Source organism: Phyllobates terribilis, unplaced genomic scaffold (genome assembly GCF_046119375.1).
Source record: "Phyllobates terribilis strain yellow unplaced genomic scaffold, ASM4611937v1 Scaffold_1__5_contigs__length_1240528914, whole genome shotgun sequence".
NCBI classification, from domain to species: Eukaryota; Metazoa; Chordata; class Amphibia; order Anura; family Dendrobatidae; genus Phyllobates; species Phyllobates terribilis.
In genome coordinates, this window is record NW_027362761.1 from 1174005721 (window position 1) to 1174033598 (window position 27878).

The window sequence follows — 27878 nt, forward strand, 5'->3', positions numbered from 1 at the left end:
GACTGTATGTGAGGGGCAACCTGAAGTACAGGAACTCTGATGACCGGGATTGTCCCCGCGAGGAGTGTGGCGGCATGCTTGAAAGCATGGAGCACTTCCTGCTTCAATGTCCCTTTAATACAGAGGTCTACAGTAGGGTGGGTGCTTCCATTGGCTGGCCTAGGCTGGCAGGCCTTTCCTATGCGGAGTGAGCCTATGGGGCATTCAGGTCCCTTGGTGGCCGAGATCGGGGCTCTGCCTTCTTAGTTAGTTTAGTGACTAGGTTTTACACGTGAAATGCACGGTGTTTAGTGTCCACCCAGCATAAAGTCCTCCCCCGGGAAGAGGTGATTAGGAACATCCTGGGTGACCTGGCAAAAGTGCGCTCGCTGGAGTATGAGAGGCTGGGTGCAGGGAGGGCTTCCCTTCTATGGAGGGGGTTCTCATTTAATGTGCCCTAGGGAGAGTTAGGGTATGTGTGTCTGTGATAGGGTTAGTTTAGTCCTTTCTATATTTTATATTTATTTGTAGGGTCAGATGGATGTGTAGGGTCAGGGAGGGACAGGTAGGGACAGTCTTTAGGGATAGGTAGTTAGCATTAGGTTGGTAGTGAGGGTCAGAGAGGGACAGGTAGGGACAGGTAGGGATAGACTGGTAGGGCGGTAGGGACAGGTTTTTCTTTTTCTTTAATAGGGAGGGACAGGGTGTTTGTGTGCTAGATTAGGGTGAGAACCTCGGTAGTCTCCAGTTTCCTGGTGGTGGGCTGCTCCCCTCACATTATAGTTTTTTGTTTTACGGTATTGGAAACCCGAATATAGGGCTTGCAAGTACTGAACTTGGGTCTGACTTTTGTTCATGGTTATGGTCATTTGTTTATATTGTGCTATTGTTATGTTGTGTTTGCTTTGGTTATGTTGAGTACTGTATATACATGTATAGTTTTGTGTATTGTATGTATGTGTAATTTGTGCACGGGGGGGTTAGTGTAGGTTGGGTGGTGGGTTTCAGGGGGGGAGGGGGAGGGGTTTTTGGGAGAATGGACGTCCTACGGGATGCGGGAAAAAGGACCCGTTATTTGTGGGCCACAAACTTTCGTGGGACCTAAAAAGAGATGCTGTGATAAGGCCACAGACTTTCGTGGGACCTTGGGTGTTAAAAAATGGTGGTGGGAAAAAAAAAATAAAAAAAAATAAAATAAAAAAAAAAATAAATAAATAAAAAAAAAAAAAAAAAAAGGGAGAGGGTTTTTTTTTTTGTGTGTGTATAGGTGTTAAGCTTTTTGGCCAGGTGGCCCGTCTCTTTTTTTTTTTTTTTTTTTTTTTTTTGGGCGATGGGCTTGGTTTCTTAGTTTTCCTTTTGTTAGGGGGTTAGGTGTGAATGTGAGCGAATGTTGGGGTAAGGTAAGGTATATGTAAGGTCTTCCCTTGCCAGGGGGGTCCTTGGAAAAGTAAGGACCAGTATTTTGCTGGACTCTGGACTCTGGACTTGCTGGGGTTTTAGTTGTTTTTGTACAGTGTCTGTATTTGTGTTGTGTTTTTGTGTTTTTGTATTTTTATAATAAAAAGAGCTCCAGTTCTGCCTGTTGCAGCTTCTTTCAGGAAGTGGTGGAGGTGGAGCCTGCAGCGAGCTGTGCTGAGTGTGCTTCCTGGACTGTGTGCTGCTGTGGAGAGAGCTCCTGGGAAGGGAGGTTTTTTTTTTTTTTTCATCTGGGACTTTTTGTCTGCCCCCTTCCCAGGAAAGAAGGCTCATAGTGGGACTGGCCTCCGGGGCTGGGCCCCCGGCTCCCACCTCCCGGTCCAAGCTGGCAGGGGGTGGGAGGAACACCAAGCCGGCTAAGGCTACAACATCAGGCCGAGGCAGCAAGGGGTCCGCCATGAGGACCCGGAGGACCCCCGAGGCTACGACCGCGGCGGCTTCTCCCTCCGGAGGTGGGTCGAGTGCCAGCAGAGGTGCTGCAGCGGTGCCCCCTGATTGGGGTACCAAGGTGGCGAGGGAGGCAACCGTCACCTATGCCTCCCGTGTCCATGCGCACCTCTGTGAGTATGAGGACACCGCAAAAAAGCTAAGTTCCCTCTGGGGGGAGTTGAGGGTAGCTCAGGAGAGGTCCGAAAGGGCCTCTGGCACCAAGAAGCCTGAGCTATCCGCCGCGGTCCGGAAAATCAAGCAAGCCATCCAAGAGCTGCAGGACCGCAGGAGCACCATACTGGCAGGCAGTGGACCCTTCTTGGAGAAGCTGCGGAATGATGACTGGTTCAGAGCCATGACCGGTGGGGCTCTGGAGGGGTCGCAGGGCCCCGGCCAGGCGGTGGAGGAGGAGGAAGAAGAGGTATGCGTGGAGGAGGACGCACCCTACCCACCGCCTGGTGGCCTGGTAAGTGATCTCCAGGCATCGCATAGCGGGATAGCCCCTGAGCAGATGGCTCTCCCGTCTGATTCTAGCCCTTCAGAGGGCAGCGGGAGCGAGGGGGAGGATGAGGAGGATGGGAGTAGCAGCAGTGAGGGGGGCTGCCTTATCATGCAGCAGATCCAGCAGATCGAGTCCCCGGTACATTTTGGTCAGCTTACGTTCGGGGATGAGATCTGCGAGGATGAGGCACCCGGGAGGGGGACGAAGAGAAAAGCAAAAAAAAAAAGAAAACATCTATTGCACATAAGTTCGAGTATGTCCCCCTCTCTGGGGCCCCCCTGTCCCGTTGTGCGGCACCCGCCACCCACCCCGGCTTGGACTCTGTTGTGGGTCCACAGCGAGGGAGCGGGGAGAACATGGGCCATGGCACGCAGAGCGCTGCCTCTGTTTGTGGTAATGGAGGCAGTGGGTCCAAGGTGTCTGATATGGAGCATGGCGCGGAGGGCGGCCCGATGGTGGGAGTCATCAGTGGAGGTGCTCGGGCTGGATCCCCTGTAAAAGGGGGGTCTGGCCTGGCACCTGGTGCGCCTGCTGGCGTGCGGGGGGCGGCGTGTACATCCGCCGCTGCCTCCTGCGCTGCCGGCGGTGCACCGACAGCCGGGGCCGCATCTCCGGCGGCGTGTGCTGGGGTGTCTGGGTCCCTCACGCACGGATCCACTAAATCTGGATCACTTTCAGGGACCCAGATACCTGGTAAGGTGAAGGGCGCGGGGCCTGCGGCTCCGGCAGAGCCGGCTCATAAAGGAAAGGTGGGGCTTGCTCCCCTGGCAAAATCCGTGGCGAGGTCGGGGCCCCCTGCGCAGGGGCCCAGTAATGGGTCAGCGCGGGGGGATCCACCGCCGCTGGGTGCCGAGGGGGAGTGGCCTAGCCTGGGGCCGGCCACCGGAGCTGGGGTGGCCAGGCTTTTTGTGGCAACGGGTGTGACGGTAGGGGGTGCTATGCCCCTGAGAGCTGGTGCCGCTGGTCCAGGGGCCCCTGTGAGTAGACCCGGCTCCGGGTCAGCTTCGGGGGTCCCTGCGCGGCCGGCTTCGGGGGGTGTGGCCTCCCAGCCATCCACGGCGCCAGTGGGAGTGGCCTCTGGGGCCCCCACCGTGCTGCCTGGTGCGGGGGGCGTGGCCTCCCTGTCACCAAAGGCACCGGTGGGAGTGGCCTCTGGGGCCCCCGCCGTGCTGCCTGGTGTGGGGGGCGTGGCCTCCCTGTCATCCACGGCACCGGTGGGAGTGGCCTCTGGGGCCCCCACTGTGCTGCCTGGTGCGGGGGCCGTGGCCTCCCTGTCACCCACGGCATCGGTGGGAGTGGCCTCCGGGGCCCCCAACGTGCTGCCTGGTGTGGGGGGCGTGGCCTCACTGTCATCCACGGCACCGGTGGGAGTGGCCTCTGGGGCCCCCACTGTGCTGCCTGGTGCGGGGGGCGTGGCCTCCCTGTCACCCAGGGCACCAGTGGGAGTGGCCTCCGGGGCCCCCACCGTGCTGCCTGGTGCGGGGGGCGTGGCCTCAGACAAAACCCGCCCAAGTGGGCGTGGCTCCGCCCGAAAATGGGCGGGGCTTAGCGTCGGCAGCTGCTGGGAGCAGTGGTGCCACAGCTGTAACAGGCAGCAGAGGTGGTGCCTGCCTGTCGGTGTCCCCTGTGCTCGTGGGCTTATCTGGGGCAGGGGCACCGCCAAAAGTCTCAGTACCTGGCTCCCAAATCCCCCCGGCAGGGAAGGTGCTGCCAGCAGGTGGCAGCAGTGGAAAAACTGCTGGCAAAAAATGCTTGAAAAAAATGAAGAACTGTGACCCCAGTGTGCATGTGAGTGAGAGTGGCCCAGGTGGGGTGACTGTTGACATTGATGGGGATGGCGTGGGTATGAATGTGGCTGTGGTTGAGGATACGAATGTTGGCGTGTCGGTGGCCGGGGGTAAGAATGGTATGTCTGTTGGTAGTGGGGTGAGTGGGGACAGGGCTGGTCCATCTGCCCCCCCGGCTGCTGGTCCTCGGAGTTTTGCGGGGGTAGTAGCCGGGGCCTCGGGGTCCTCTCGGGGGGCTTCCTCACCTCTGGAACTCAGGGATGGTGACTTGCGGCGCCGTTTTCTGGAGGCCCTCAAGAAGGGAGAACGGACGATCCAGGTAGAGGGAAGAGAGGTGGCCTTTTGGCTGGATAGACACGGCCAGGCCGCCTTCCAAGATAAAAGGGAGGGGGAGACAGTGTGGTCCCTCCCGACAGCCGGGCAGGGGGTGGCCAGGAGGAATGTAGTCCGTCTTCGGTGGAGGGGCAGTGAAGCGTGCCCGCCAAGAGCGAGGGTCGTGGAGCTCCTCCTGAAGATGGACTTCAGGGCGACTGACATTTTTGCCCTGATCCATCCTTTTGGTACCCCCGTCTTCGACATCAGTTTTGTTCGACCGGAGGGCCTAGAGCTTTTCTGGTCGAATTTTGAACTGGTGAAGGGGGAGCCCGGCTGGCGAGACTTTGCCGTGCAGGCGGTGTCTCGCCAAAATGGCGTAAAGAGGGTGACCGTTCTAACCAATAACGAGTCACTCTCTGGAGTCGATATCTTGACGTGGCTTTCTCGCTATGGGGAGGTCACGGACGTCCCAAAAAAGAACAGGGACGAGTTTGGCATTTGGTCAGGGGGCTGGACCTTCATGATGAGGTTGAAGGTCTCAGGCAGTACTGTCACCCACATCCCTTCCTCAGCGTTTCTGGGCAGAGACAGGATCCTGATCTTCTACCAGGGGCAACCGAAGGTCTGCCACAGGTGCGGTGATCCCCGTCACTTCAGCGCGGGCTGCAAGGTACAGAAATGTGCCTTGTGTGGCGGGGTAGGTCATCTTGCCGCGGCCTGTGGTGACATTAGGTGTCATCTGTGTGGTGACCTAGGTCACCCGTATAGCCGCTGCCCCCGCTCCGTTTCTAACACCATCTCTGGTCAGGCAGGGGAGAGCCGTGGGGGGGTCCACAGCGGTGCATCCTCTGCTGGAGCTGGAGGTGGGGGTGGGAGAGGAGCTGAGGGGTCAGTGAGGGAAGGCGAGGCCAGTTCATCTGCCCACCAGTGGCAACAGGTGAGGCGCCGTGGGGGTAGGGGGCAGGATAAGCCTCAGGCGACTGGGGTGATGTCTGTCCCCACCCCAGAAGCGGCAGCCGGAGCCCCTGAGGCCCTGGGGGAGGAGGCGGTGAACGAGGAGATCAGGAGGATGGAGAGGGAGGAGGTGGCTGCTTCTGATGATTCCTCCCAGTATGAAAGTCTGGACGAGGAGGTGGTGGAGCAGCCTAAAAAATCAGGTGACGGTAAGACCATTAAGAGTCGGAGGAGGAGGAACAAAAAAGGGGCAAAAACATCTAAAGCCCCCCCCCCTGGCCGCTAAGGTGCCTACGGAAGGGCTCACCGGCTCCCCTCTGATCCCCCTCTCCAACCGGTTCCATGCCCTCGATGACTCTGCTGTGTCGGAGGTCGGGGGCGAGGGACCGGCGGTAACATCTGAGGTGCCTTCAGGGAGCGGCGGGGTCCGTCCTCCGGAGGGCTCACTTTCCTCTGGGGGGGGTCCAGAGGTGAGGAAACCAGTACTGGAAAGGAGGCGTCTAGTACTATGGACACCTCTGTGGGTCCACAGCGAGGGAGCGGGGAGAATATAGGCCATGGCACGCAGAGCGCTGCCTCTGTTTGTGGTAATAGAGGCAGTGGGTCAGAGGTGTCTGATATGGAGCATGGCACGGAGGGCGGCCCGGCGGTGGGTGTTATCAGTGGTGGTGCTCGTGCTGGATCCCCTGTAAGACGGGGGTCTGGCCTGGCACCTGCTGGCGTGCAGGGGGCGGCGTGTACATCTGCCGCTGCCTCCTGCGCTGCCGGCGGCGCACCGACAGCCGGGGCCGCATCTCCGGCGGCGTGTGCTGGGGTGTCTGGGTCCCTCACACACGGATCCACTAAAAAATCTGGATCACTTTTAGGGACCCAGAGACCTGTTAAGGTGAAGGGCGCGGTGCCTGCGGCTCCGGCAGAGCCGGCTCATAAGCGTAAGGTGGGGCTTGCTCCCCTGGCAAAATCCGCGGCGAGGTCGGGGCCCCCTGCGCAGGGGCCCAGTAATGGGTCAGCGCGGGGGGCTCCACCGCCGCTGGGTGCCGAGGGGGAGTGGCCTAGCCTGGGGCCGGCCGTCGGAGCTGGGGTGGCCAGGCTATTTGTGGTGAAAGGTGTGACGGTAGGGGGTGCTATGCCCCTGAGAGCTGGTGCCGCTGGTCCAGGGGCCCCTGTGAGTAGACCCGGTTCTGGGTCGGCTTCGGGGGTCCCGGCGCGGCCGGCTTCAGGGGGCGTGGCCTCCCAGCCGTCCACGGTGCCAGTGGGAGTGGCCTCTGGGGCCCCCACCGTGCTGCCTGGTGTGGGGGGCGTGGCCTCCCTGTCACCCACGGCACCGGTGGGAGTGGCCTCTGGGGCCCCTACTGTGCTGCCTGGTGTGGGGGGCGTAGCCTCCCTGTCATCCAAGGCACCGGTGGGAGTGGCCTCTGAGGCCCCCACTGTGCTGCCTGGTGCGGGGGGCTTGGTCTCCCTGTCACCCACGGCACCGGTGGGAGTGGCCTCTGGGGCCCCCACCGTGCTGCCTGGTGCGGGGAGCATGGCCTCGCAGGCAAACCCCGCCAAAGTGGGCGTGGCTCCGCCCGAAAAGGGGCGGGGCTTAGCGCTGGAAGCTGCTGGGAGCAGTAGTGCCACGGCTGCAACAGACAGCAGAGATGGTGCCTGCCTGTCGGTGTCCCCTGTGCCCGTGGGCTTATCTGGGGCAGGGGCGCCGGCAAAACTGCCAGCAGCAACTGGCTCCCAAAACCCCCCAGCAAGGAAGGTGCTGCCAGCAGGTGGCAGCAGTGAAAAAACTGCAGGAAAAAAACGTTTGCAGAAAATGAAAAATTGTGACCCCAGTGTGCATGTGAGTGGGAGTGGGGTGACTGTTGACATGGATGCGGATGGCGTGGGTATGAGTGTGGCTGTGGTTGAGGATACGAGTGCTGGTGTGTCTGTGGCAGGGGGTAAGAATGGTATGTCTGTGGGTAGTGGGGGGAGTGGGGACGGGGCTGGTCCATCTGCCCCCCCGGCTGCTGGTCCCCGGAGTATTGCGGGGGTAGTAGCCGGGGCCTCTAGGTCTTCTAGGGGGGCTTCCTCACCTCTGGACCTCAGGGATGGTGACTTGCGGCGCCGTTTCCTGGAGGCCCTCAAAAAGGGAGAACGGACTATCCAGGTAGAGGGAAGAGAGGTGGACCTGGCCTTTTGGCTGGATAAACACGGCCTGGCCGCCTTCCAAGATAAAAGGGAGGGGGAGATAGCGTGGTCCCTCCCGACAGCCGGGCAGGGGGTGGCCAGGAGGAATGTAGTCCGTCTTCGATGGAGGGGCAGTGAAGCGTGCCCCCCAAGAGCGAGGGTCGTGGAGCTCCTCCTGAAGATGAACTTCAGGGCAACTGACATCTTTGCCCTGATCCATCCTTTTGGTACCCCCATCTTCGACATCAGCTTTGTTCGACCGGAGGGCCTAGAGCTTTTCTGGTCGAATTTTGAACTGGTGAAGGGGGAGCCCGGCTGGCGAGACTTTGCCGTGCAGGCGGTGTCTCGCCAGAACGGAGTAAAGAGAGTGACCGTTCTAACCAATAACGAGTCACTCTCTGGTATTGACATCGTGACGTGGCTTTCTCGCTATGGGGAGGTCACGGACGTCCCAAAGAAAAACAGGGACGAGTTTGGTATTTGGTCAGGGGGCTGGACCTTCATGATGAGATTGAAGGTCTCAGGTGGTACTGTCACCCACATCCCTTCCTCAGCATTTCTGGGGAGGGACAGGATCCTGATCTTCTACCAAGGGCAACCGAAGGTCTGCCACAGGTGCGGTGATCCCCGTCACTTCAGCGCGGGCTGCAAGGTGCAGAAATGTGCCTTGTGTGGCGGGGTAGGTCATCTTGCCGCGGCCTGTGGTGACATTAGGTGTCATCTGTGTGGTGACCTAGGTCACCCGTATAGCCGCTGCCCCCGCTCCGTTTCTAACACAGTCTCTGCTCAGGCAGGGGAGAGCCGTGGCGGGGTCCCCGGTGGTGCATCCTCTGCTGGAGCTGGAGATGGGGGCGGGAGAGGAGCTGAGGGGCCAGTGAGGGAAGGCGAGGCCAGTTCATCTGCCCACCAGTGGCAACAGGTGAGGCGCCGTGGGGGTAAGGGGCAGGATAAGCCTCAGGCAACTGGAGTGATGTCTGTCCCCACCCCAGAAGCGGCAGCCGGAGCCCCTGAGGTCCTGGGGGGGGGGAGGCGGTGAACGAGGAGATCAGGAGGATGGAGAGGGAGGAGGTGGCTGCTTCTGATGATTCCTCCCAGTATGAAAGTCTGGACGAGGAGGTGGTGGAGCAGCCTAAAAAATCAGGTGACAGTAAGGCCAGTAAGAGTCGGAGGAGGAGGAACCGAAAAGGGGCAGAAACATCTAAAGCTCCCCCCCTGGCCACTAAGGTGCCTACGGAAGGGCTCACCGGCTCCCCTCTGATCCCCCTCTCCAACCGGTTCCATGCCCTCGATGACTCTGCTGTGTTGGAGGTCGGGGGCGAGGGACCGGCGGTAACATCTGAGGTGCCTTCAGGGAGCGGCGGGGTCCATCCTCCGGGGGGCTCACTTTCCTCTGGGGGGGGGGGGGGACTGCCCCGGGGTCCAGAGATGAGGAACCCAGTACTGGGAAGGAGGTGACAACAGCCATGGACACCTCGGTGTCACTAAAGAGGAGGGGAGAGTCTGGCTTCTCCTCTGAAGGTGAGAGGAGAAAATCGGGGGGTACGGTCAAAAAGAAGGCCGTCTAACTCAATCACCCATGATGGCGGAACCTACCCCGTTGACTCTGGCATCGATTAATGTCGCCAGTATAAAGTCAGATACGGCCAGATTTATGGCCTTTGATTTTTTCAACCGAGTTGAGGCTGACATTTTATTTTTGCAGGAGACCAGACTAACAGACATGGGGGCCATTTACAAAGCAAGGAGGGAGTGGAGGTGCGGGCCCTCATACTGGTCTCTTGCGGCCGAGCCGTATAGCGGGGTAGCGGTCCTTTTTAAGGCCAGTTCGGTGGAATGCAGACGGGTGATCGAGGTAGAAATGGGGAGGTGCTTGGTCCTTGACGTCTTCATGGGGGGACAGGAGCTCCGGCTCATTAACATCTATGGTCCACAGTCAAAGTGGGACCGTAAATGTCTCTTCCTGAAGATCAAGCCCTATCTTTTTACCAGCCGGCAGGTGGTCTTCGGTGGGGACTTTAATACTATAACTAGATCCCGCGATAGGGGAGGCCCCGGAGACCGAAGGCTGGCTTTTGATAGTAATACCCTTAACAGCATAGCAAGCGAAGCTCGCCTGGTGGATGTCCACATCCGGCACACCCCAGGTCACGGGGGTTTCACCTTTCATAGGGGTAGTTGTAGGTCTAGGATAGATAGGTTTTTTTTAAAGGAGGAAGCCGTCTCTTCTGCAGTGTCCGCTGTTGAGGTGGAATTCTCCGATCACTGTTTCATTTCCTTTTCTTTGAATGTTGCAGAGACTCCCCGGATAGGGAGAGGCCTATGGAAGCTGAATTCGTCCCTGTTGGAAGAAGCGGATGTGAGACAATCCTTTGAGGAATTTATTCAGAGCCAGGTACCTCTCTTGGGTCTCTGTAGCAGTAAGTCTGAGTGGTGGGAGATCTTCAAAACAAGGGTTGCGGGGTTCTTCCGTCAGCTCTCGAGCCTCAGAGGCCTGAACAGGTACCGCCTGTATCGGGAGCTGGGGAGGAAACTCGAACAGCTCGTCTCGACTGGAGGGGACCGTGAGGAAATCTCCAGGGTGAAGGCCTTGCTGAAGGGGTGCCAGTATGATAGGCAAACATCCTTAGTTTTTGAGAGGGATTTCGGGAGGTACCGCTCGCCCGACCCCTACAGGAACTGCAGGATGTCAGTGAGTTGCAAGATGGTAATAGGACTGATCGACAGTACGGGTTCCCTGAACAGATCCAAATCAGGGATCCTGGAGGTGGTCAGATCCTTCTACTCGCACCTCTTGGGAAGGAGGGATCCACATCGGGATGAGATGTCGGCTTTCCTGGCTGAAACCATCCCTGAGCCAGGGGATGACCCCTCTCTTCATGTTTTGGCAGAAGCAATCAGGGAAGAGGAAGTGAGACGGGCCATTGATGGGCTCCGGCCCAAAAAAATCGCCCGGTCCGGATGGCTTAACATCCGAGTTTTACAGGACTTTTAGGGACTCTTTGGTCCCCCTCATGACTGAGGTTTTTAATGAATGTCTCTCCTCGGACATTCTGCCCGGTTCAATGAGGAAGTCCGCCCTGATTATTCTGTCGAAGGGTAAAGACTCGTCCCGTATTGAGAATTGGCGTCCCATAGCGCTTCTCAATACGGACCGTAAGGTTCTGGCAAAGGTGCTTTTTAATCGGTTGGTGAAGTTTGCACCCCGGCTCCTTTCGGGGGCCCAGCACTGCTCTGTTCCAGGCCGCAGTACTTTTAGTGCTGTGCTCGGTGTCCGAGAGGCAGTGGAGCAGGGCAGGGCAGGTCACTGGAAGGGGTACTTGCTGTCCTTAGACCAAGCGAAGGCCTTTGACCGGGTTAACCATGAGTACCTCTGGTCCGTCCTTCTGAGGTACGGTCTGCCAGGGAGGTTTGTTGATTGGTTGAGAGTATTATACAATGGGGCAGAGACTTTTCCGCTTGTGAACAGTTGGGTCGGACCCCCTTTTGAGGTGAGGTCTGGTGTCCGCCAAGGCTGTCCTCTGAGCCCACTGTTAAACGGGGTCGCGATCGACCCCTTTTTAAGGAGAGTGGAGCGCGGACCGTTGGTGGGAGTCGGGATGGACCGGGCGGAGCCAGAGGCCACCTTGAGGGTAGTGGCGTACGCCGACGACGTTTCCCTCTTTGTATCCTCGAGAGAGGAGGCGGACTGGGTCATGTCTGAAGTTGAGCGCTACTCGGTGGCATCTGGGTCCATGATCAACCGGGATAAGTGTGAGAGTCTCTGGCTGGGAGGGGGAGATCCAAGTTTTGATCTCCCAGACAGCCTTCCAGGGCCTCAGGCCACAGCAAAAATTTTAGGCATCAGTTTCGGCACGGGGGACTATCCCCAGCAAAACTGGGAGGGCAGACTTAAGATCGCCGCCCAGAAGGTGGATCAGTGGAAGGGTTGGTCCTTGACCCTGAGGGAAAGGGTTAACCTGGCCAAGGGGTTTTTGCTCCCCTTATTAATATACCTGGGCAGCGTCTGCATCTTGCCAGAGCCTCTTTGGACGCGGGTCTACAGCCTGTTCTTCCAACTATTATGGGGAAATAGGCTGAACCTAATCAAGAGGGAGGTCACGTACCGCACGAGGAGACTAGGAGGGTTAGGTATGGTCAACCCAGTGGTGTTTCTAGTAAACACCTTTCTCAAGGCAAACATCGCCAACCTCTGGTTAGAGAGGGCTCCTCCGTGGGTATTCTCCTGTAGGGGGTGGTTTCGGCCTTTCTTCCAGGAATGGGAGACAGGAGGGCGGGTGAAGGACCTTCGCACGCCTCATGGGCATCTTCCGGCTTATGCTACCCTGGTTGTGAAGGTGATCCGCCGGTGGGGTCTGGGAGTGTGGGAGATCAGGACCTTGTCAAGGAGGTTACTTGACAATAGGGTTCTGTTGACCCACTTCCAGAAGCCCCTGGCCCTCAAGGATTGCCCAAGCCAGGATCTAGAGGTGGGGCTCGGGTTACTAAACTCTAAGCAGATCCCCTTGAAGTTTTGAGACTTGGCTTGGCGCTGCTTCCATGGGAGACTGTATGTGAGGGACAACCTGAAGTACAGGAACTCTGATGACCGGGATTGTCCCCGCGAGGAGTATGGCGGCATGCTTGAAAGCATGGAGCACTTCCTGCTTCGGTGTCCTTTTAATACAGAGGTCTACAAGAGGGTGGGTGCTTCCATTGGCTGGCCCAGGCTGGCAGGCCTTTCCTATGCGGAGTGGGCCTATGGGGCATTCAGGTCCCTTGGTGGTCGAGATCGGGGCACTGTTTTCTTAGTTAGTTTAGTGACTAGGTTTTACACGTGGAACGCACGGTGTTTAGTGTCCACCCAGCAGAAAGTCCTCCCCCGGGAAGAGATGATTAGGAACATCCTGGGTGACCTGGCAAAAGTGCGCTCACTGGAGTATGAGAGGCTGGGTGCAGGGAGGGCTTCCCTTCTATGGAGGGGGTTCTCATTTAATGTGCCCTAGGGAGAGTTAGGGTATGTGTGTCTGTGATAGGGTTAGTTTAGTCCCTTTCTATATTTTATATTTATTTGCAGGGTCAGATGGATGTGTAGGGTCAGGGAGGGACAGACAGGGACAGTCTTTAGGGATAGGTAGTTAGCATTAGGTTGGTAGTGAGGGTCAGAGAGGGACAGGTAGGGACAGGTAGGGAAAGATTGGTAGGGCGGTAGGGACAGGTTTTTCTTTTTCTTTAATAGGGAGGGACAGGCTGTTTGTGTGCTAGATTAGGGTGAGAGCCTCTGTAGTCTCCAGTTTCCTGGTGGTGGGCTGCTCCCCTCACATTGTAGTTTTTTGTTTTACAGTATCAGAATCTGAATATAGGGCTTGCAAGCACTGAACTTGGGTCTGATCTTTTGGTACATGGTTAGTGGTCTTATGGTTAAGTTGTTATGTTATGTAGGTATATGGTTAGTCTTTGTTATATTGTTATGTTGTGTATTGTTGTTACTGTTATGTTGTGTACTGTATATAAATTATGTATGCATATTAAGCGTGTGGGGGGGTTAGTTTAGGTTGGGTGGGGGGCATTAGGGGGGTGGAGGGAGGTGTTGTGGTGGTTTTGTGTGGAAAATTGGACGTCCTGCGGGATGCTAGAAAAGGCAAAAGGACCTTTTTTTTTTGTGTAGGCCACAAACTTTCGTGGTACCTTGCTGTGATAAGGCCACAGACTTTCGTGGGACTTTGGGTGTTTTCAAAAATGGTGGTGGGAAAAAAAAAACCCCAAAAAAAATGTTTGCTGTGTATTAAGCTTTCGGCCAGGTGGCCTATTTCTTTAAGTTTTTGGCAGTGGGACAGTTTTGTTGTTTCTTTTGGGGGTTAGGTATGAATGTGACTGAATGTTGGAAGGGGTTTTTCTGGATAAATAAAAAAAAGAGGTTAAGGTCTTCCCTTGCTGGGAGGAATAAGGATTTCGGGAAAGTATGGACATTTTATGTTTTATGCTGGACATTTTTGCTTTATATTTACTGGACATTATAATTTTGGACTTGTTTGTGTTTTGTTGGGGTTTTGCATCTTGTTCTTTGTGTAGTGGGTATTTATGGTTTAAATTTTTATAATAAAATAGAGTTCCAGTTCTGCCTGTTGCACCTTCTGACAGGAAGTGGTGGAGGCGGAGCCTGCCGTGTGCTGCAAGTGCTGTTTGTGCTGTGTGTGGAGAGAGCTCCTGGGAAGGGAGGTAATTTTTTCCATCTGGGACTTTTTGTCTGCCCCCTTCCCAGGAAAGGAAGCACATAGTGGGACTGGCCTCTGGGGCTGAGCCCCCGGCTCCCACCTCCCGGTCTAAGCCGGCGGGGGGTGGGAGGAACAACAACCCGGCTAAGGCTGCAACACCAGGCCGAGGAAGCAAGGGTTCCAGCATGAGGACCCGGAAGACCCCCGAGGCTACGTCCTCTGCGGCTCCTCCCTCTGGAGGTAGGTCGAGTGCTAGCAGAGGTGCTGCAGCGGTGCCCCCTGATTGGGGTACCAAGGTGGCGAGGGAGGCAACCGTCACCTATGCCTCCCATATCCATGCGCACCTCTGCGAATATGAGGACGCCACAAAGAAGCTAAGTTCCCTCTGGGGGGAGTTGAGGGTAGCTCAGGAGAGGTCCGAGAGGGCCTCTGGCAACAAGAAGCCTGAGCTATCCGCCGCGGTCCGGAAGATCAGACGGGCCATTGAAGAGCTAGAGGACTGCAGGAGCACCATCATGGCGGGCAGTGGACCCTTTCGGGAAAAGCTGGAAAACGAGGACCGATTCAGAGCCATGACCAATGGGGCTCTGGAGGGGTCGCAGGGCCACGGCCAGGCGGTGGAGGAGGAGGAAGAGGTATGCGTGGAGGAGGTCGCACCCTACCCACCGCCTGGTGGCCTGGTAAGTGATCTCCAGGCATTGCATAGCGGGATAGCCCGAGCAGATGGCTCTCCCGTCTGATTCTAGCCCTTTAGAGGGCAGCGGGAGCGAGGGGGAGGATGAGGAGGATGGGAGCAGTAGCAGTGAGGGGGGCTGCCTCATCATGCAGCAGATCCAGCAGATCGAGTCCCCGGTACGTTTTGGTCAGCTTACGTTCGGGGATGAGATCTGCGAGGATGAGGCACCTGGGAGGGGGATGAAGAGAAAAGCAAAAAAAAAAAAAAGAAGAAAACATCTATTGCACATAAGTTTGTGTATGTCCCCCTCTCTGGGGCCCCCCTGTCCCGTTGTGCGGCACCCGCCACCCTCCCCGGCTTGGACTCTGTTGTGAGTCCACAGCGTGGGAGCGGGGAGAACATAGGCCATGGCACGCAGAGCACTGCCTCTGTTTGTGGTAATGGAGGCAGTGGGTCGGAGGTGTCGGATATGGAGCATGGCGCGGAGGGTGGCCCGACGGTGGGTGTTATTAGTGGTGGTGCTCGGGCTGGATCCCCTGTAAAAGGGGGGTCTGGCCTGGCACCTGGTGCACTTGCAGGCGTGCAGGGGGCGGCGTGTACATCTGCCGCTGCCGGCGGCGCACCGACAGCCGGGGCCGCATCTCCGGCGGCGTGTGCTGGGGTGTCTGGGTCCCTCGCACACGGATCCACTAAAAAATCTGGATCACTTTTAGGGACCCAGAGACCTGTTAAGGTAAAGGGCGCGGGGCCTGCGGCTCCGGCAGAGCCGGCTCATAAGCATAAGGTGGGGCTTGCTCCCCTGGCAAAATCCGCGGCGAGGTCAGGGCCCCCTGCGCAGGGGCCCAGTAATGGGTTAGCGCGGGGGGCTCCACCGCCGCTGGGTGCCGAGGGAGAGTGGCCTAGCCTGGGGCCGGCCGCCGGAGCTGGGGTGGCCAGGCTTCTTGTTGTGAAGGGTGTGACGGTAGGGGGTGTTATGCCCCTGAGAGCTGGTGCCGCTCGTCCAGGGGTCCCTGTGAGTAGATCCGGTTCCGGGTCGGCTTCGGGGGTCCCGGCGCGGCCGGCTTTCGGGGGCGTGGCCTCCCTGTCACCCACGGCACTGGTGGGAGTGGCCTCTGGGGCCCCTACCGTGCTGCCTGGTGTGGGGGCGTGGCCTCCCTGTCATCCACGGCACCGGTGGGAGTGGCCTCTGGGGCCCCCACTATGCTGCCTGGTGTGAGGGGCGGGGCCTCCCTGTCACCCACGGCGCCGGTGGGAGTGGCCTCTGGGGCCCCCACTGTGCTGCCTGGTGTGGGGGCCATGGCCTCACGTGCAAACCCAGCCCAAGTGGGCGTGGCTTCGCACGAAATTTGGCGGGGCTTAGCGCTGGCTGGTAGAAGTAGTGCCACGGCTGCGGCTAACAGCAGAGGGGGTGCCTGCCTGTCTGTGTCCTCTGTGCCCGTGGGCTTATCTGGGACAAGAGCGCAGGCAAAAAAGGCAGCAGCACCTGGTTCCCAAGACCCCCCGGCAGGTAAGGTACTGCCAGCAGGTGGCAGCAGTGGTAATACTATTGAAAAACCTGCTGGTAAAAAGTGCTTAGAGAAAAAGAACAACTGTGACCCCAGTGTGCATGTGAGTGGGAGTGGGTCAAGTGGGGTGACTGTTTACATGGATGGGGATGGCGTGGGTATGAATGTGGCTGTGGTTGCATATACGAGTGTTGGTGTGTCTGTAGCAGGGGGTAAGAATGGTATGTCTGTTGGTAATGGGGGTAGTGGGGACAGGGCTGGTCCATCTGCACCCCCCTGGCTCCTGGTCCTCGAAGTTTTGCGGGGGTAGTAGTCGGGGCCTCAGGGTCTTCTCGGGGGGCTTCCTCACCTCTGGACCTCAGGGATGGTGACTTGCTGCGCCGTTTCCTGGTGGCCCTCAAGAAGGGAGAACGGACGATCGAGGTAGAGGGAAGAGAGGTGGACCTGGCCTTTTGGCTGGATAGACACGGCTTGGCCGCCTTCCAAGATAAAAGGGAGGGGGAGACAGCGTGGTCCCTCCCAACAGCCGGGCAGGGGGTGGCCAGGAGGAATGTAGTCCGTCTTCACTGGAGGGGCAATGAAGCGTGCCCGCCAAGAGCGAGGGTCGTGGAGCTTCTCCTGAAGATGAACTTCAGGGCGACTGACATCTTTGCCCTGATCCATCCTTTTGGTACCCCCATCTTCGACATCAGTTTTGTTCGACCGGAGGGCCTAGAGCTTTTCTGGTCAAATTTGGAAATGGTGAAGGGGGAGCCCGGCTGGCGAGACTTTGCCGTGCAGGCGGTGTCTCGCCAATATGGAGTAAAGAGAGTGACCGTTCTGACAAGTAACGAGTCACTCTCTGGAATTGACATCATGACGTGGCTTTCTCACTATGGGGAGGTCACGGATATCTCGAAGAAAAACAAGAACGAGTTTGGTATTTGGTCAGGGGGCTGGACCTCCATGATGAGGTTGAAGGTCTCAGGTGGTACTGTCATCCACATCCCCTCCTCAGCATTTCTGGGGAGGGACAGGATCCTGATCTTCTACCAGGGGCAACTGAAGGTCTGCCACAGGTGCGGTGATCCCCACCATTTCAGAGCGGCTGCAAGGTGCAGAAAAGTGCCTTGTGTGGCGGGGTAGGTCATCTTGCCGCAGCCTGTGGTGACATTAGGTGTCACCTGTGTGGTGATCTAGGTCACCCATATAGCCGCTGCCCCCGCTCCTTTTCTAATACCATCTTTGGTCAGGTGGGGGAGAGGCGTGGGGGGTCCCCGTCAGTGGATCCTCTGCTGGAGATGGAGGTGGGGGCGGGAGAGGAGCTGAGGGGCCAGTGAGGGAAGGCGAGGCCAGTACATCTGCCCACCAGTGGCATCAGGTGAGGCACCGTGGGGGTAAGGGGCAGGATAAGCCTCAGGCGACTGGGGTGATGTCTGTCCCCTCCCCACAAGTGGCAGCCAGAGCCCCTGAGGTCCTGGGGGAGGAGGCACTGAGCGAGGAGATCAGGAGGATGGAGAGGGAGGAGGTGGCTGCTTCTGATGACTCCTCCCAGTATGAAAGTCTGGACGAGGAGGTGGTGGAGCAGCCTAAAAAATCAGGTGATGGTAAGACCAGTACGAGTCGGAGGAGGAGGAACAGAAAAGGGGCAAAAACATCTAAAGCCCCCCCCCGGCCACTAAGGTGCCTATGGAAGGGCTCACCGGCTCCCCTCTGATCCCCCTCTCCAACTGGATCCATGCCCTCGATGACTCTGCTGTGTGGGAGGTCGGGGGTAAGGGACCAGCGGTAACATCTGCGTGCCTTCAGGGAGCTGCGGGTTCCATCCTCCGGGGGGCTCACTTTCCTCTGGAGGGGTGGGGACTGCCCTGGGGTCCAGAGGTGAGGAAGCCAGTACTGGGAAGAAGGTGTCGGGTGCTATGGACTCCTCTGTGTCACTGAAGAGGAGGGGAGAGTCTGGCTCCTCCTCTGAAGGTGAGCGTAAAAAAATCTGGGGGTACGGTCAAAAAGAAGGCCGTCTCACTCAATCACCCATGATGGCGGAACCTACCCCGTTGACTCTGGCGTCGATTAATGTCGCCAGTATAAATTCAGATGCGTCCAGATTTATGGCCTTTGATTTTTTCAACTGAATTGAGACAGACATTTTATTTTTGCAGGAGACCAGACTAACGGACATGGGGGCCATTTACAAAGCAAGGAGGGAGTGGAGGTGTAGGCCCTCATACTGGTCTCTTGCAGCCGAGCCGTATAGCGGGGTACCGCTTCGGTGGAATGCAGACGGGTGATCAAGGTAGAAATGTGTTGGTGCTTGGTCCTTGACGTCTTCATGGGGGGACAGGAGCTCCGGCTCATTAACATCTATGGTCCACAGTCAAAGTGGGACCGTAAATGTCTCTTCCTGAAGATCAAGCCCTATCTTTTTACCAGCCGGCAGGTGGTCTTTGGTGGGGAGTTTAATACTATAGCTAGATCCCGTGATAGGGGAGGCCCCGGAGACCGAAGGCTGGCTTTTGATAGCAATACTCTTAATAGCATAGCAAGCGAAGCTCACCTGGTGGATGTCCACATCCGGCACACCCCAGGTCACGGGGGTTTCACCTTTCATAGGGGTAGTTGTAGGTCTAGGATAGATAGGTTTTTTTTAAAGGAGGAAGCAGTCTCTTCTGCAGTGTCTGCTGTTGAGGTGGAATTCTCCGATCACTGTTTCATTTTCTTTTCCTTGAATGTTACAGAGACTCTCCCGATGGGGAGAGGCCTATGGAAGCTGCATTTGTCCCTGTTGGAAGAAGCGGATGTAAGACAATCCTTTGAGGAATTTCTTCAGAGCCAGGTACCTCTCTTGGGTCTCTGTAGCAGTAAGTCTTGAGTGGTGGGAGATCTTCAAAAGAAGGGTTGCAAGATTCTTCCTTCAGCTCTTGAGCCTCAGTGGCCAGAACAGGTACCGCCTGTATCAGGAGCTGGGGAGGAAACTCAAGCAGCTCGTCTTGACTGGAGGGGACCGTGAGGAAATCTCCAGGGTGAAGGCATTGCTCAAGGGGTGCCTGTATGATAGGCACACATCCTTAGATTTTGAGAGGGATTTCGGGAGGGACCGCTCGCCCGACCCTTACAGGAACTGCAGGATGTCAGTGAGTTGTAAGGTGGTAACAGGACTGATCGACAGTACGGGGTCCCTGAACAGATCCAAATCAGGGATCCTGGAGGTGGCCCAGGAAGCACCTATGCGGAGTGGGCCTATGGGACAATCAGGTCCTTTGCTGGCCGAGATCGGGGCACTGTTTTCTTAGTTAGCTTAGTAACTAGGTTCTACACGTGGAATGTACAGTGTTTAGTGTCCACCCAGCAGAAATCCCTCCCCCAGGAAGAGGTGATTAGGAACATCCTGGGTGACCTGGCAAAAGTGCGCTCGCTGGAGTATGAGAGCCTGGATGCAGGGACGGCTTTCCTTCTATGGAGGGGGTACTCATTTAATGTGCCCTAGGGAGAGTTAGGTTACGTATGTCTGTGATAGGGTGAGTTTTGTCTCTTTCTATATTTTATATTTATTTGTAGGGTTAGATTGTTGTGTAGGGTCAGGGAGGGACAAGCAGGGACAGTCTTCAAGGATAGGTAGTTAGTATAAGGTTGGTAGTGATGGTCAGTGAGGGACAGGTAGAGAAAGATTGGTAGGGCGGTAGGGACAGGTTTTTTTCTTTTTCTTTGATAGGGAGGGACAGAGTGTTGTGTGTTAGATTAGGATGAGAATCGCTGCAGTCTCCAGTTTCCTGGTGGTGGGCTGCTCCCCTCACAAAATCCACAGATGACCTCCAGGAGGAGTAAAAATTTGAGAGATATCCTGGTAAAGAGTCACTATACTCCGGCAAAATGCAGTCTGTTTAACTTAGGACCACCGAGTAATGGCTGTTACCCATGCGGCGCCTGCGTGGCCTGTTGCAACATCGTAAGAACAAAGACTTTCTCAACATCTGATGGTAGTAGGGAATTTTTTATTAGACAGAGGATAACCTGCAATACGTCACAAGTGATATACTACGCCACCTGTAACTGCAACAAAATTTATATAGGCTTAACAACACGCCAACTTAAAATCAGAACCCGTGAACACGTGCTTGATATAATAGCCTCCAAGACACAGGATAACATTGAAGAATTAAAAACTATCCCACGACACTTCAAACTGGAACATGGGAGTAATCCCAAAAGTTTGAAAGTAAGAGGTATAGAACATGTCCAGTTGGGTATTAGAGGGGGCGATATTAGAAAAATCTTAGCACAACGGGAATGTAAATGGATCTACGTTCTGGGAACTAGAGCCCCCATGGGTTTGAATGAAGCTTTTAGCTTTTCTCCCTTTCTATAATAGTTTCCTCTAGGGCCCATGTTCTACTAAAATACTCCACATCAGCAGCACCCTTTGGTCAATTGAAATTTATGAAAATTGCCTTGGTTTTTAACAAAACCATTTTATTTAAAAAAAATATTTTTTAACCTGTTTGTCTTCTCTGAGCACATTCTCTCATTTTATGTATATTCGGGCTCTAATCAAATTGCCCTTATTATTTTCAGGCCGAATGTCAATTCATTCTGATGATTCCACATGTTGAATATGAAAGACAGAACACTAAAGAAACTGAAATCCCATATAAAGTCTGCATGACTCCTATTTGAAGGAACTATGTGAGTGCAGACTGGCAGACATTGTTTTGCAGAAGCCCAGTAGGTAATGTAACAATGAAGTTTACTAAAAAAGTGGCTAATTTATAAGGTTTTGGGTTCTGCAAGACTCATGTCATGCCGGTCTGCACATTGACATTTGAAAATGTAATAAGCAGATTGAGGAATGTTTTATAGAGATTCTTTGTGTGTTCTTCTTTAAGATCTGATTCTCTGGCACTCGGCCTCAAAGCAGACTCTATAGGGTTAACCTTTGTTTACAGCGCTCTCTCTCTCCTGTTCCTGATTAGGTGCGCATGCCTTGCGCCCCCCTCCCTCTCCACAGTCCATCGCTGTCAGTATCCATGCTGGACGCAGGTGACTTAATCCTGATGTCCAGATATGCGTGGTTGAGGAGCGAGGGACGGTGGGGGGAGGGTAGGAGGGGCTGAATGCATGCGCCGCCTTCTAGTCGGCATTGGACAGATTGAAGCACGTGATCTCTTAGCCCGACATAAAAGAGTGATTGGCTGAGCCTGTAGCCACGCCCCCTTGAGGAAGCTAGTGCGAAATGCGCATTGGGGCCAGGGGTCACGTGGTAAGTGGGTCCTAACAGCCTTCCTGACTGGTAATAGCATGATTCAACACTGCTAACACCACAAAATGAGATATTCTTGCTTGATTCAGTGAGGTGACACTAACTGGGGTCTGAGATTTCAGCACAGGGTAACTGTGCACTGGGCACATGAGCATTGATAGTCTGCAGCCTGTATTTATGATTGCACTCGGGGCATAGTGTGCTGTTAAACTGTGACTTGTGTTTTCTCTGCCTGCTGTTTGCCACCTCCCGTGGAGAGGGGAAGATAAAGCCCTTCTGATTACTAAAAAGACTGGTGTTAAACTGTTTACTGCAATGTGATTTAACTGATGTTAATACCACTCAGGATATATATTTGTAAACCTGCAAGCCACCCCAATTGATCGGTTCATTATTTACTATGGCTCACTGTCTGCTAAATAATTGTTTTTAATTGTTTGTCAGCATATATGTAAAATAAATGGATTTATACTTTTTCATAAAAATTGCTGCATGTGTAATTACTCTGTCTCTCTAAGTAAAATGCTTAATAATGGAGTTAGCATGATTTATATCAAAGTCTGGTTCTTTTTTTGGTACATTATAACTTTTTCTGTGTTTTTCACAGCAACCAGCATTCCTAATATGGATTATAAGGCACGTGAAGTGACATGGCTATCTAAAGTCAATGGAATCATCTGTGATGAACCGACATTGGTTTTAAATAAAGGCAATAAAGACACACAGGAAATGATTGAGAGATTAAAGGGGTTGCTGCTGAAGCGGACACGTATCTGGTGGAATAGAGCGTTTTTGGGTAAATACCGGGAGAAAAATCTAATTCCAAGAGGACTCAGAGTCCAGGTGTTCCCATCTTTTGAAATACGAGATGAATGCTTTAGGCAAAAATGGGAGGAAGCAGCTACATCTTGCTCCTTGACCTTCTTAGGCTTACTATCTCAGCTCAACTCAGAGTGTATTACAGAGATGGATGGGGAAATTGAGGAACTACAGAAAAATCTGCAGGAAACTCTTGATAAGGAAGCCTTAAGCAAGCTAAATCAAGAATTGGAGACTAGTTTCACAAAATGGGAGACAGAAATCTATGAGAGTAAGACCAACAAATTTCAGAGGGACATCAGGGATCTCAGCCAGAATAACATATATAGGTGGCGAAGAAGATCTCGAGGTGGCAAAAAAACTAAATACTCTGATCTAAAACCCAGGTCAAATTCTATAATATCACAGACCTCAGGGGAAGACCAAACAGAAGATGAAGGCGAAACATCAGGTCAGAGGGTACTAAGATCTGCAGTAAAAGTACCAAAAGGAAAGAATAACCCCTCCCAATCGAGCAACAAAAATAAAAGCAGGATGGAGGTAATAAACCTGTCTACCCATGTTCTCTCCCCGGCACAAATTCAGGTGTTGGAGAAGGGACTGACGTTCTCACCCACTAATACTTTTGATTTATTTTCAGTTGTAAAAGATCTAAATTTGTTTGCGAGAAAATTGGTTCTTCACAAAGTACATAATCGAGGGATGGATAGTAACAATCTGGAAGACAGGACCCCCAACCAAATAGAAGATGATGCCCTGATGTCTTTAGAAAGGCTGAGTGAAGAACAAACAGAGGTAGGACCAAGTAAGTTCCCTAAAAATATTATGCCTAGATCCGCAGCATTTCCCCCCTTGTCCGCCTGTCCGGCAGTGGAGATCTTTGTGAACTTGGTCACCAATGATTTCCAAAAGATCACCACAAGAAAACGATTAGACAACCTGTCCAGAGCAGAACGTCAAGCTCTGGACGATTTAAAATCATATGATGACATTGTGATCAAACCGGCGGACAAGGGGGGAAATGTGGTACTGTGGCCAAAAGAAAAGTATGAAAGAGAAGCATATAAACAACTAAAAGACAGGGATACATATTTAAAAGTTCAAAATAACCCACTCCCTAGTTTCTCAGCGGAACTGGAAATGATCCTCTATGAAGCCTTTTCACAAGGTATAATACCGAAGAAAGTATATGAGGGATTATTGGTGAAATTTCCCAAAATCCCTACAATATACTTCGTTCCAAAAGTACATAAGAACCCTCTGGAGCCCCCAGGACGCCCTATTGTGTCGGGCCTGGAGGGTCTTTGTCAACCCATTTGTATCGTCATAGATTACTATTTAAAACCTTTAGCTCAGACCTTACCCTCATATGTGAGGGACTCAACTGAGGTCCTCACCCGGATTAATAACATTACCCTAGAAACAGATATGATACTCGTAACCTCAGATGTAGAGGCTCTTTACACCTGTATAGATCATGGGCAGGGAATAGAAGCGGTCCGCTTTTTTCTCGGAATGAGCAACTGGGATGGGCGAACATGCGAGTTGGTGGTCGAGCTGCTGGAGTACATCCTCACACATAATTTTTTTGTTTTTAAAGATCAGTTCTATGTGCAGAAGCGAGGCACAGCAATGGGGGCGGCCTGCGCGCCCTCGTACGCAAACCTTTTTATGGGTTATTGGGAAAGAACAATTTTTGGCGACGAGGACGCGCAGATGATGTCATCCGTCCCCATGTGGCTTCGTTATATAGACGACATTTTGTTTATTTGGCAGGGTGATGGGGATGTGCTCCGGCAGTTCATGACCTCTCTCAACATGAATGAATTCAACATTAAACTGACCTATAAATGCAGCAGGGAGAAGATCGAATTCTTGGACATTTTGATAGAAGTGGATGAGAAATTACAAATACAAACAGATGTCTATAGAAAAGAGACTGCGGTCAACTCCCTGCTGCATGCAGGGTCAGGTCACCAATATTCAACAGTTAAAGCCATCCCAGTTGGTCAATTTCTGAGAATTAAGCGGATCTGCTCAACTAAAGAGGGATTTGAGAGGCAGGCTGAGGATCTGAGGGTGAGATTCTCAGAACGTGGGTATAGTAAAAGAACAATAAAACACGGCTATAATAGAGCAAAAGGGGTGTCACGTGATGCGTTGTTGCGGCCGACCCAAGTAGGCGCCGGTAGGGGAGGCACCATAAGATTTATTTCAACGTATAACTCAGAATGGCAGACCATGAGATCTGTTCTGGAAAAACATTGGCCAGTTCTACAGACTGAACCATCTTTTTCCGGAGTGTTGTCTAAAAATCCACAGATGACCTCCAGGAGGAGTAAAAATTTGAGAGATATCCTGGTAAAGAGTCACTATACTCCGGCAAAATGCAGTCTGTTTAACTTAGGACCACCGAGTAATGGCTGTTACCCATGCGGCGCCTGCGTGGCCTGTTGCAACATCGTAAGAACAAAGACTTTCTCAACATCTGATGGTAGTAGGGAATTTTTTATTAGACAGAGGATAACCTGCAATACGTCACAAGTGATATACTACGCCACCTGTAACTGCAACAAAATTTATATAGGCTTAACACGCCAACTTAAAATCAGAACCCGTGAACACGTGCTTGATATAATAGCCTCCAAGACACAGGATAACATTGAAGAATTAAAAACTATCCCACGACACTTCAAACTGGAACATGGGATAATCCCAAAAGTTTGAAAGTAAGAGGTATAGAACATGTCCAGTTGGGTATTAGAGGGGGCGATATTAGAAAAATCTTAGCACAACGGGAATGTAAATGGATCTACGTTCTGGGAACTAGAGCCCCCATGGGTTTGAATGAAGCTTTTAGCTTTTCTCCCTTTCTATAATAGTTTCCTCTAGGGCCCATGTTCTACTAAAATACTCCACATCAGCAGCACCCTTTGGTCAATTGAAATTTATGAAAATTGCCTTGGTTTTTAACAAAACCATTTTATTTAAAAAAAATATTTTTTAACCTGTTTGTCTTCTCTGAGCACATTCTCTCATTTTATGTATATTCGGGCTCTAATCAAATTGCCCTTATTATTTTCAGGCCGAATGTCAATTCATTCTGATGATTCCACATGTTGAATATGAAAGACAGAACACTAAAGAAACTGAAATCCCATATAAAGTCTGCATGACTCCTATTTGAAGGAACTATGTGAGTGCAGACTGGCAGACATTGTTTTGCAGAAGCCCAGTAGGTAATGTAATAATGAAGTTTACTAAAAAAGTGGTTAATTTATAAGGTTTTGGGTTCTGCAAGACTCATGTCATGCCGGTCTGCACATTGACATTTGAAAATGTAATAAGCAGATTGAGGAATGTTTTATAGAGATTCTCTGTGTGTTCTCCTTTAAGATCTGATTCTCTGGCACTCGGCCTCAAAACAGACTCTATAGGGTTAACCTTTGTTTACAGCGCTCTCTCTCTCCTGTTCCTGATTAGGTGCGCATGCCTTGCGCCCCCCTCCCTCTCCACAGTCCATCGCTGTCAGTATCCATGCTGGACGCAGGCGACTTAATCCTGATGTCCAGATATGCGTGGTTGAGGAGCGAGGGACGGTGGGGGGAGGGTAGGAGGGGCTGAATGCATGCGCCGCCTTCTAGTCGGCATTGGACAGATTGAAGCACGTGATCTCTTAGCCCGACATAAAAGAGTGATTGGCTGAGCCTGTAGCCACGCCCCCTTGAGGAAGCTAGTGCGAAATGCGCATTGGGGCCAGGGGTCACGTGGTAAGTGGGTCCTAACAGCCTTCCTGACTGGTAATAGCATGATTCAACACTGCTAACACCACAAAATGAGATATTCTTGCTTGATTCAGTGAGGTGACACTAACTGGGGTCTGAGATTTCAGCACAGGGTAACTGTGCACTGGGCACATGAGCATTGATAGTCTGCAGCCTGTATTTATGATTGCACTCGGGGCATAGTGTGCTGTTAAACTGTGACTTGTGTTTTCTCTGCCTGCTGTTTGCCACCTCCCGTGGAGAGGGGAAGATAAAGCCCTTCTGATTACTAAAAAGACTGGTGTTAAACTGTTTACTGCAATGTGATTTAACTGATGTTAATACCACTCAGGATATATATTTGTAAACCTGCAAACCACCCCAATTGATCGGTTCATTATTTACTATGGCTCACTGTCTGCTAAATAATTGTTTTTAATTGTTTGTCAGCATATATGTAAAATAAATGGATTTATACTTTTTCATAAAAATTGCTGCATGTGTAATTACTCTGTCTCTCTAAGTAAAATGCTCCCCTCACATTGTAGTTTTTTGTTTTACGGTATCGGAAACCTGTATATCGGGCTTTCAAGCACTGAACTTGGGTCTGATTTTCGGTTCATGGTTGATTCTTTTTGGTAAGTTGTTATGGTTAGTTGTTATATTGTCACATTGCTATGTTGTGTATTGTATGTATATGTGTATTTTATGTATGTGTATTGCGTGTGGGGGGGTCTAGTTTTAGGTTGGGTGGGAGGTTTCAGGGGGAGGGGTGTTTGGTAAAATGGACGTCCTGCGGGATGTGGGAAAAAGGACCCTTTTTTGCTTGAAATATATGGCCACAAACTTTAGTGAGACCTTGTGTTAAGGCCACAGACTCTCGTGGGACCTGGGTGTTTAAAAATAGCTGTGGAGGGAAAAAAATATATATTTTTATTTTTTTATTTCTTTTTTTTTTTTAAAAAGAGGTTTTCTTGTGCATAAGTATTAAGTTTTGGCCAGGTGGCCTATGTCTTATTTAAGTTTTCGGCCAGTTGGCCTGTCTCTTATTTTGCGCGATGGGCCAGGTTTTTAGTTTTCCTTTTATTAGGGGGTTAGGTGTGAATGTGCAGGTATGAATGTGGCGGATGGTTGGGTTCTTTGTGGATTAAGAGGCATGTTAAGGTCTTCCCTTGCTGGGGGGTCTCCTGGAAAGCGAGGACTTCTGTGCCACGTGTTATTTTAATTGGACTCTGGAAATTTCAGATTTGGGCTATGTCTTGCTGGGGTTTTATGTTTTCTTGTATAATGTTTGTATTTGTGGTTGTATTTAAGTTTTGTATGTGTTTTGTACCTTTTCTTTTTCTTTCTTTTTTTACCTTTACAGCGCTAAAAATCCAGCTATTTAAAACTGTGGTTTCTCCGTCACATAAATCATATATAAATGAGCTGAAAATACTGCCATTTCTGGCCTCCATTTAAATTTTGCTGTAGTGTGTCAGTGAACTTATTGACACGAGATTGGCACTGTTACAATTAGTTACCTACAAGCCAGCCATTTAAAACTGTTGTTTGTCCATCACATGGATTACATATAAGTTCGCTCCAAATTCTGCCATTTGTAGTGACCGTGGAAGATATTGTCCTCCATTTAAAATGGGCAAGGCATGTGGCAAGGGACGGGGAACTGGACGTGATGGTGCATGCAGAGGCCATGAGCAAGCAAAAATTGTGCCACAACAAACACCCACATCTTCTTGCTCGACCTTCCTGTCCCAATTAATAGGGGACCGAAGAGCACCACTATTGAACACAGAGCAGTGTGAAAAGGTTATTGGTTGGATAGCAGATAATGATTCCAGTCACTTAGCCACCACTACCACCACGCTGTCTTCCACACGGTCAAGTCTCAGTAGCCGTGAGTCTGGGCCACATATTCCTCACCCTGATCCTCCTTCCTCCCACCATGCCGAGTGCCCGTAGTAAACTGATCTCACACTTGGAAAAGAGAACAGCTCTTTCGAGTGTCCATTTATAGATTCGGGATTGTTGTCTGGTCCACGTGAAGCGGGGCTAGAGAAGATCGCATGTAGCGATGCCCAAATATTT

General features: G+C 52.8%; 1 protein-coding gene across 10 annotated transcripts; it reads left to right on the plus strand.

Annotated features, from left to right (window-relative positions):
- The first annotated feature begins 1590 nt into the window (after positions 1–1590).
- On the plus strand, positions 1591–26281 carry LOC141163545 (uncharacterized). 10 transcript variants are annotated; one of them, XM_073649167.1, is made up of 6 exons: positions 1602–2350; positions 18689–18786; positions 20523–21237; positions 21815–22003; positions 22667–22821; positions 25112–26281. In XM_073649167.1, exons 4-6 carry the CDS (start codon positions 21832–21834, stop codon positions 25211–25213), a joined length of 429 nt encoding a protein of 142 aa, XP_073505268.1. In that variant the 5' UTR covers positions 1602–2350; positions 18689–18786; positions 20523–21237; positions 21815–21831; the 3' UTR covers positions 25214–26281. The 10 variants fall into 10 exon arrangements, with proteins under 10 accessions (XP_073505266.1, XP_073505260.1, XP_073505261.1 ...); XM_073649168.1 differs by having other exon boundaries at positions 1604–2350; positions 22667–22831; XM_073649159.1 differs by lacking the exon at positions 25112–26281 and having other exon boundaries at positions 1592–2350; positions 22667–25096.
- Positions 26282–27878: the final 1597 nt, after the last annotated feature.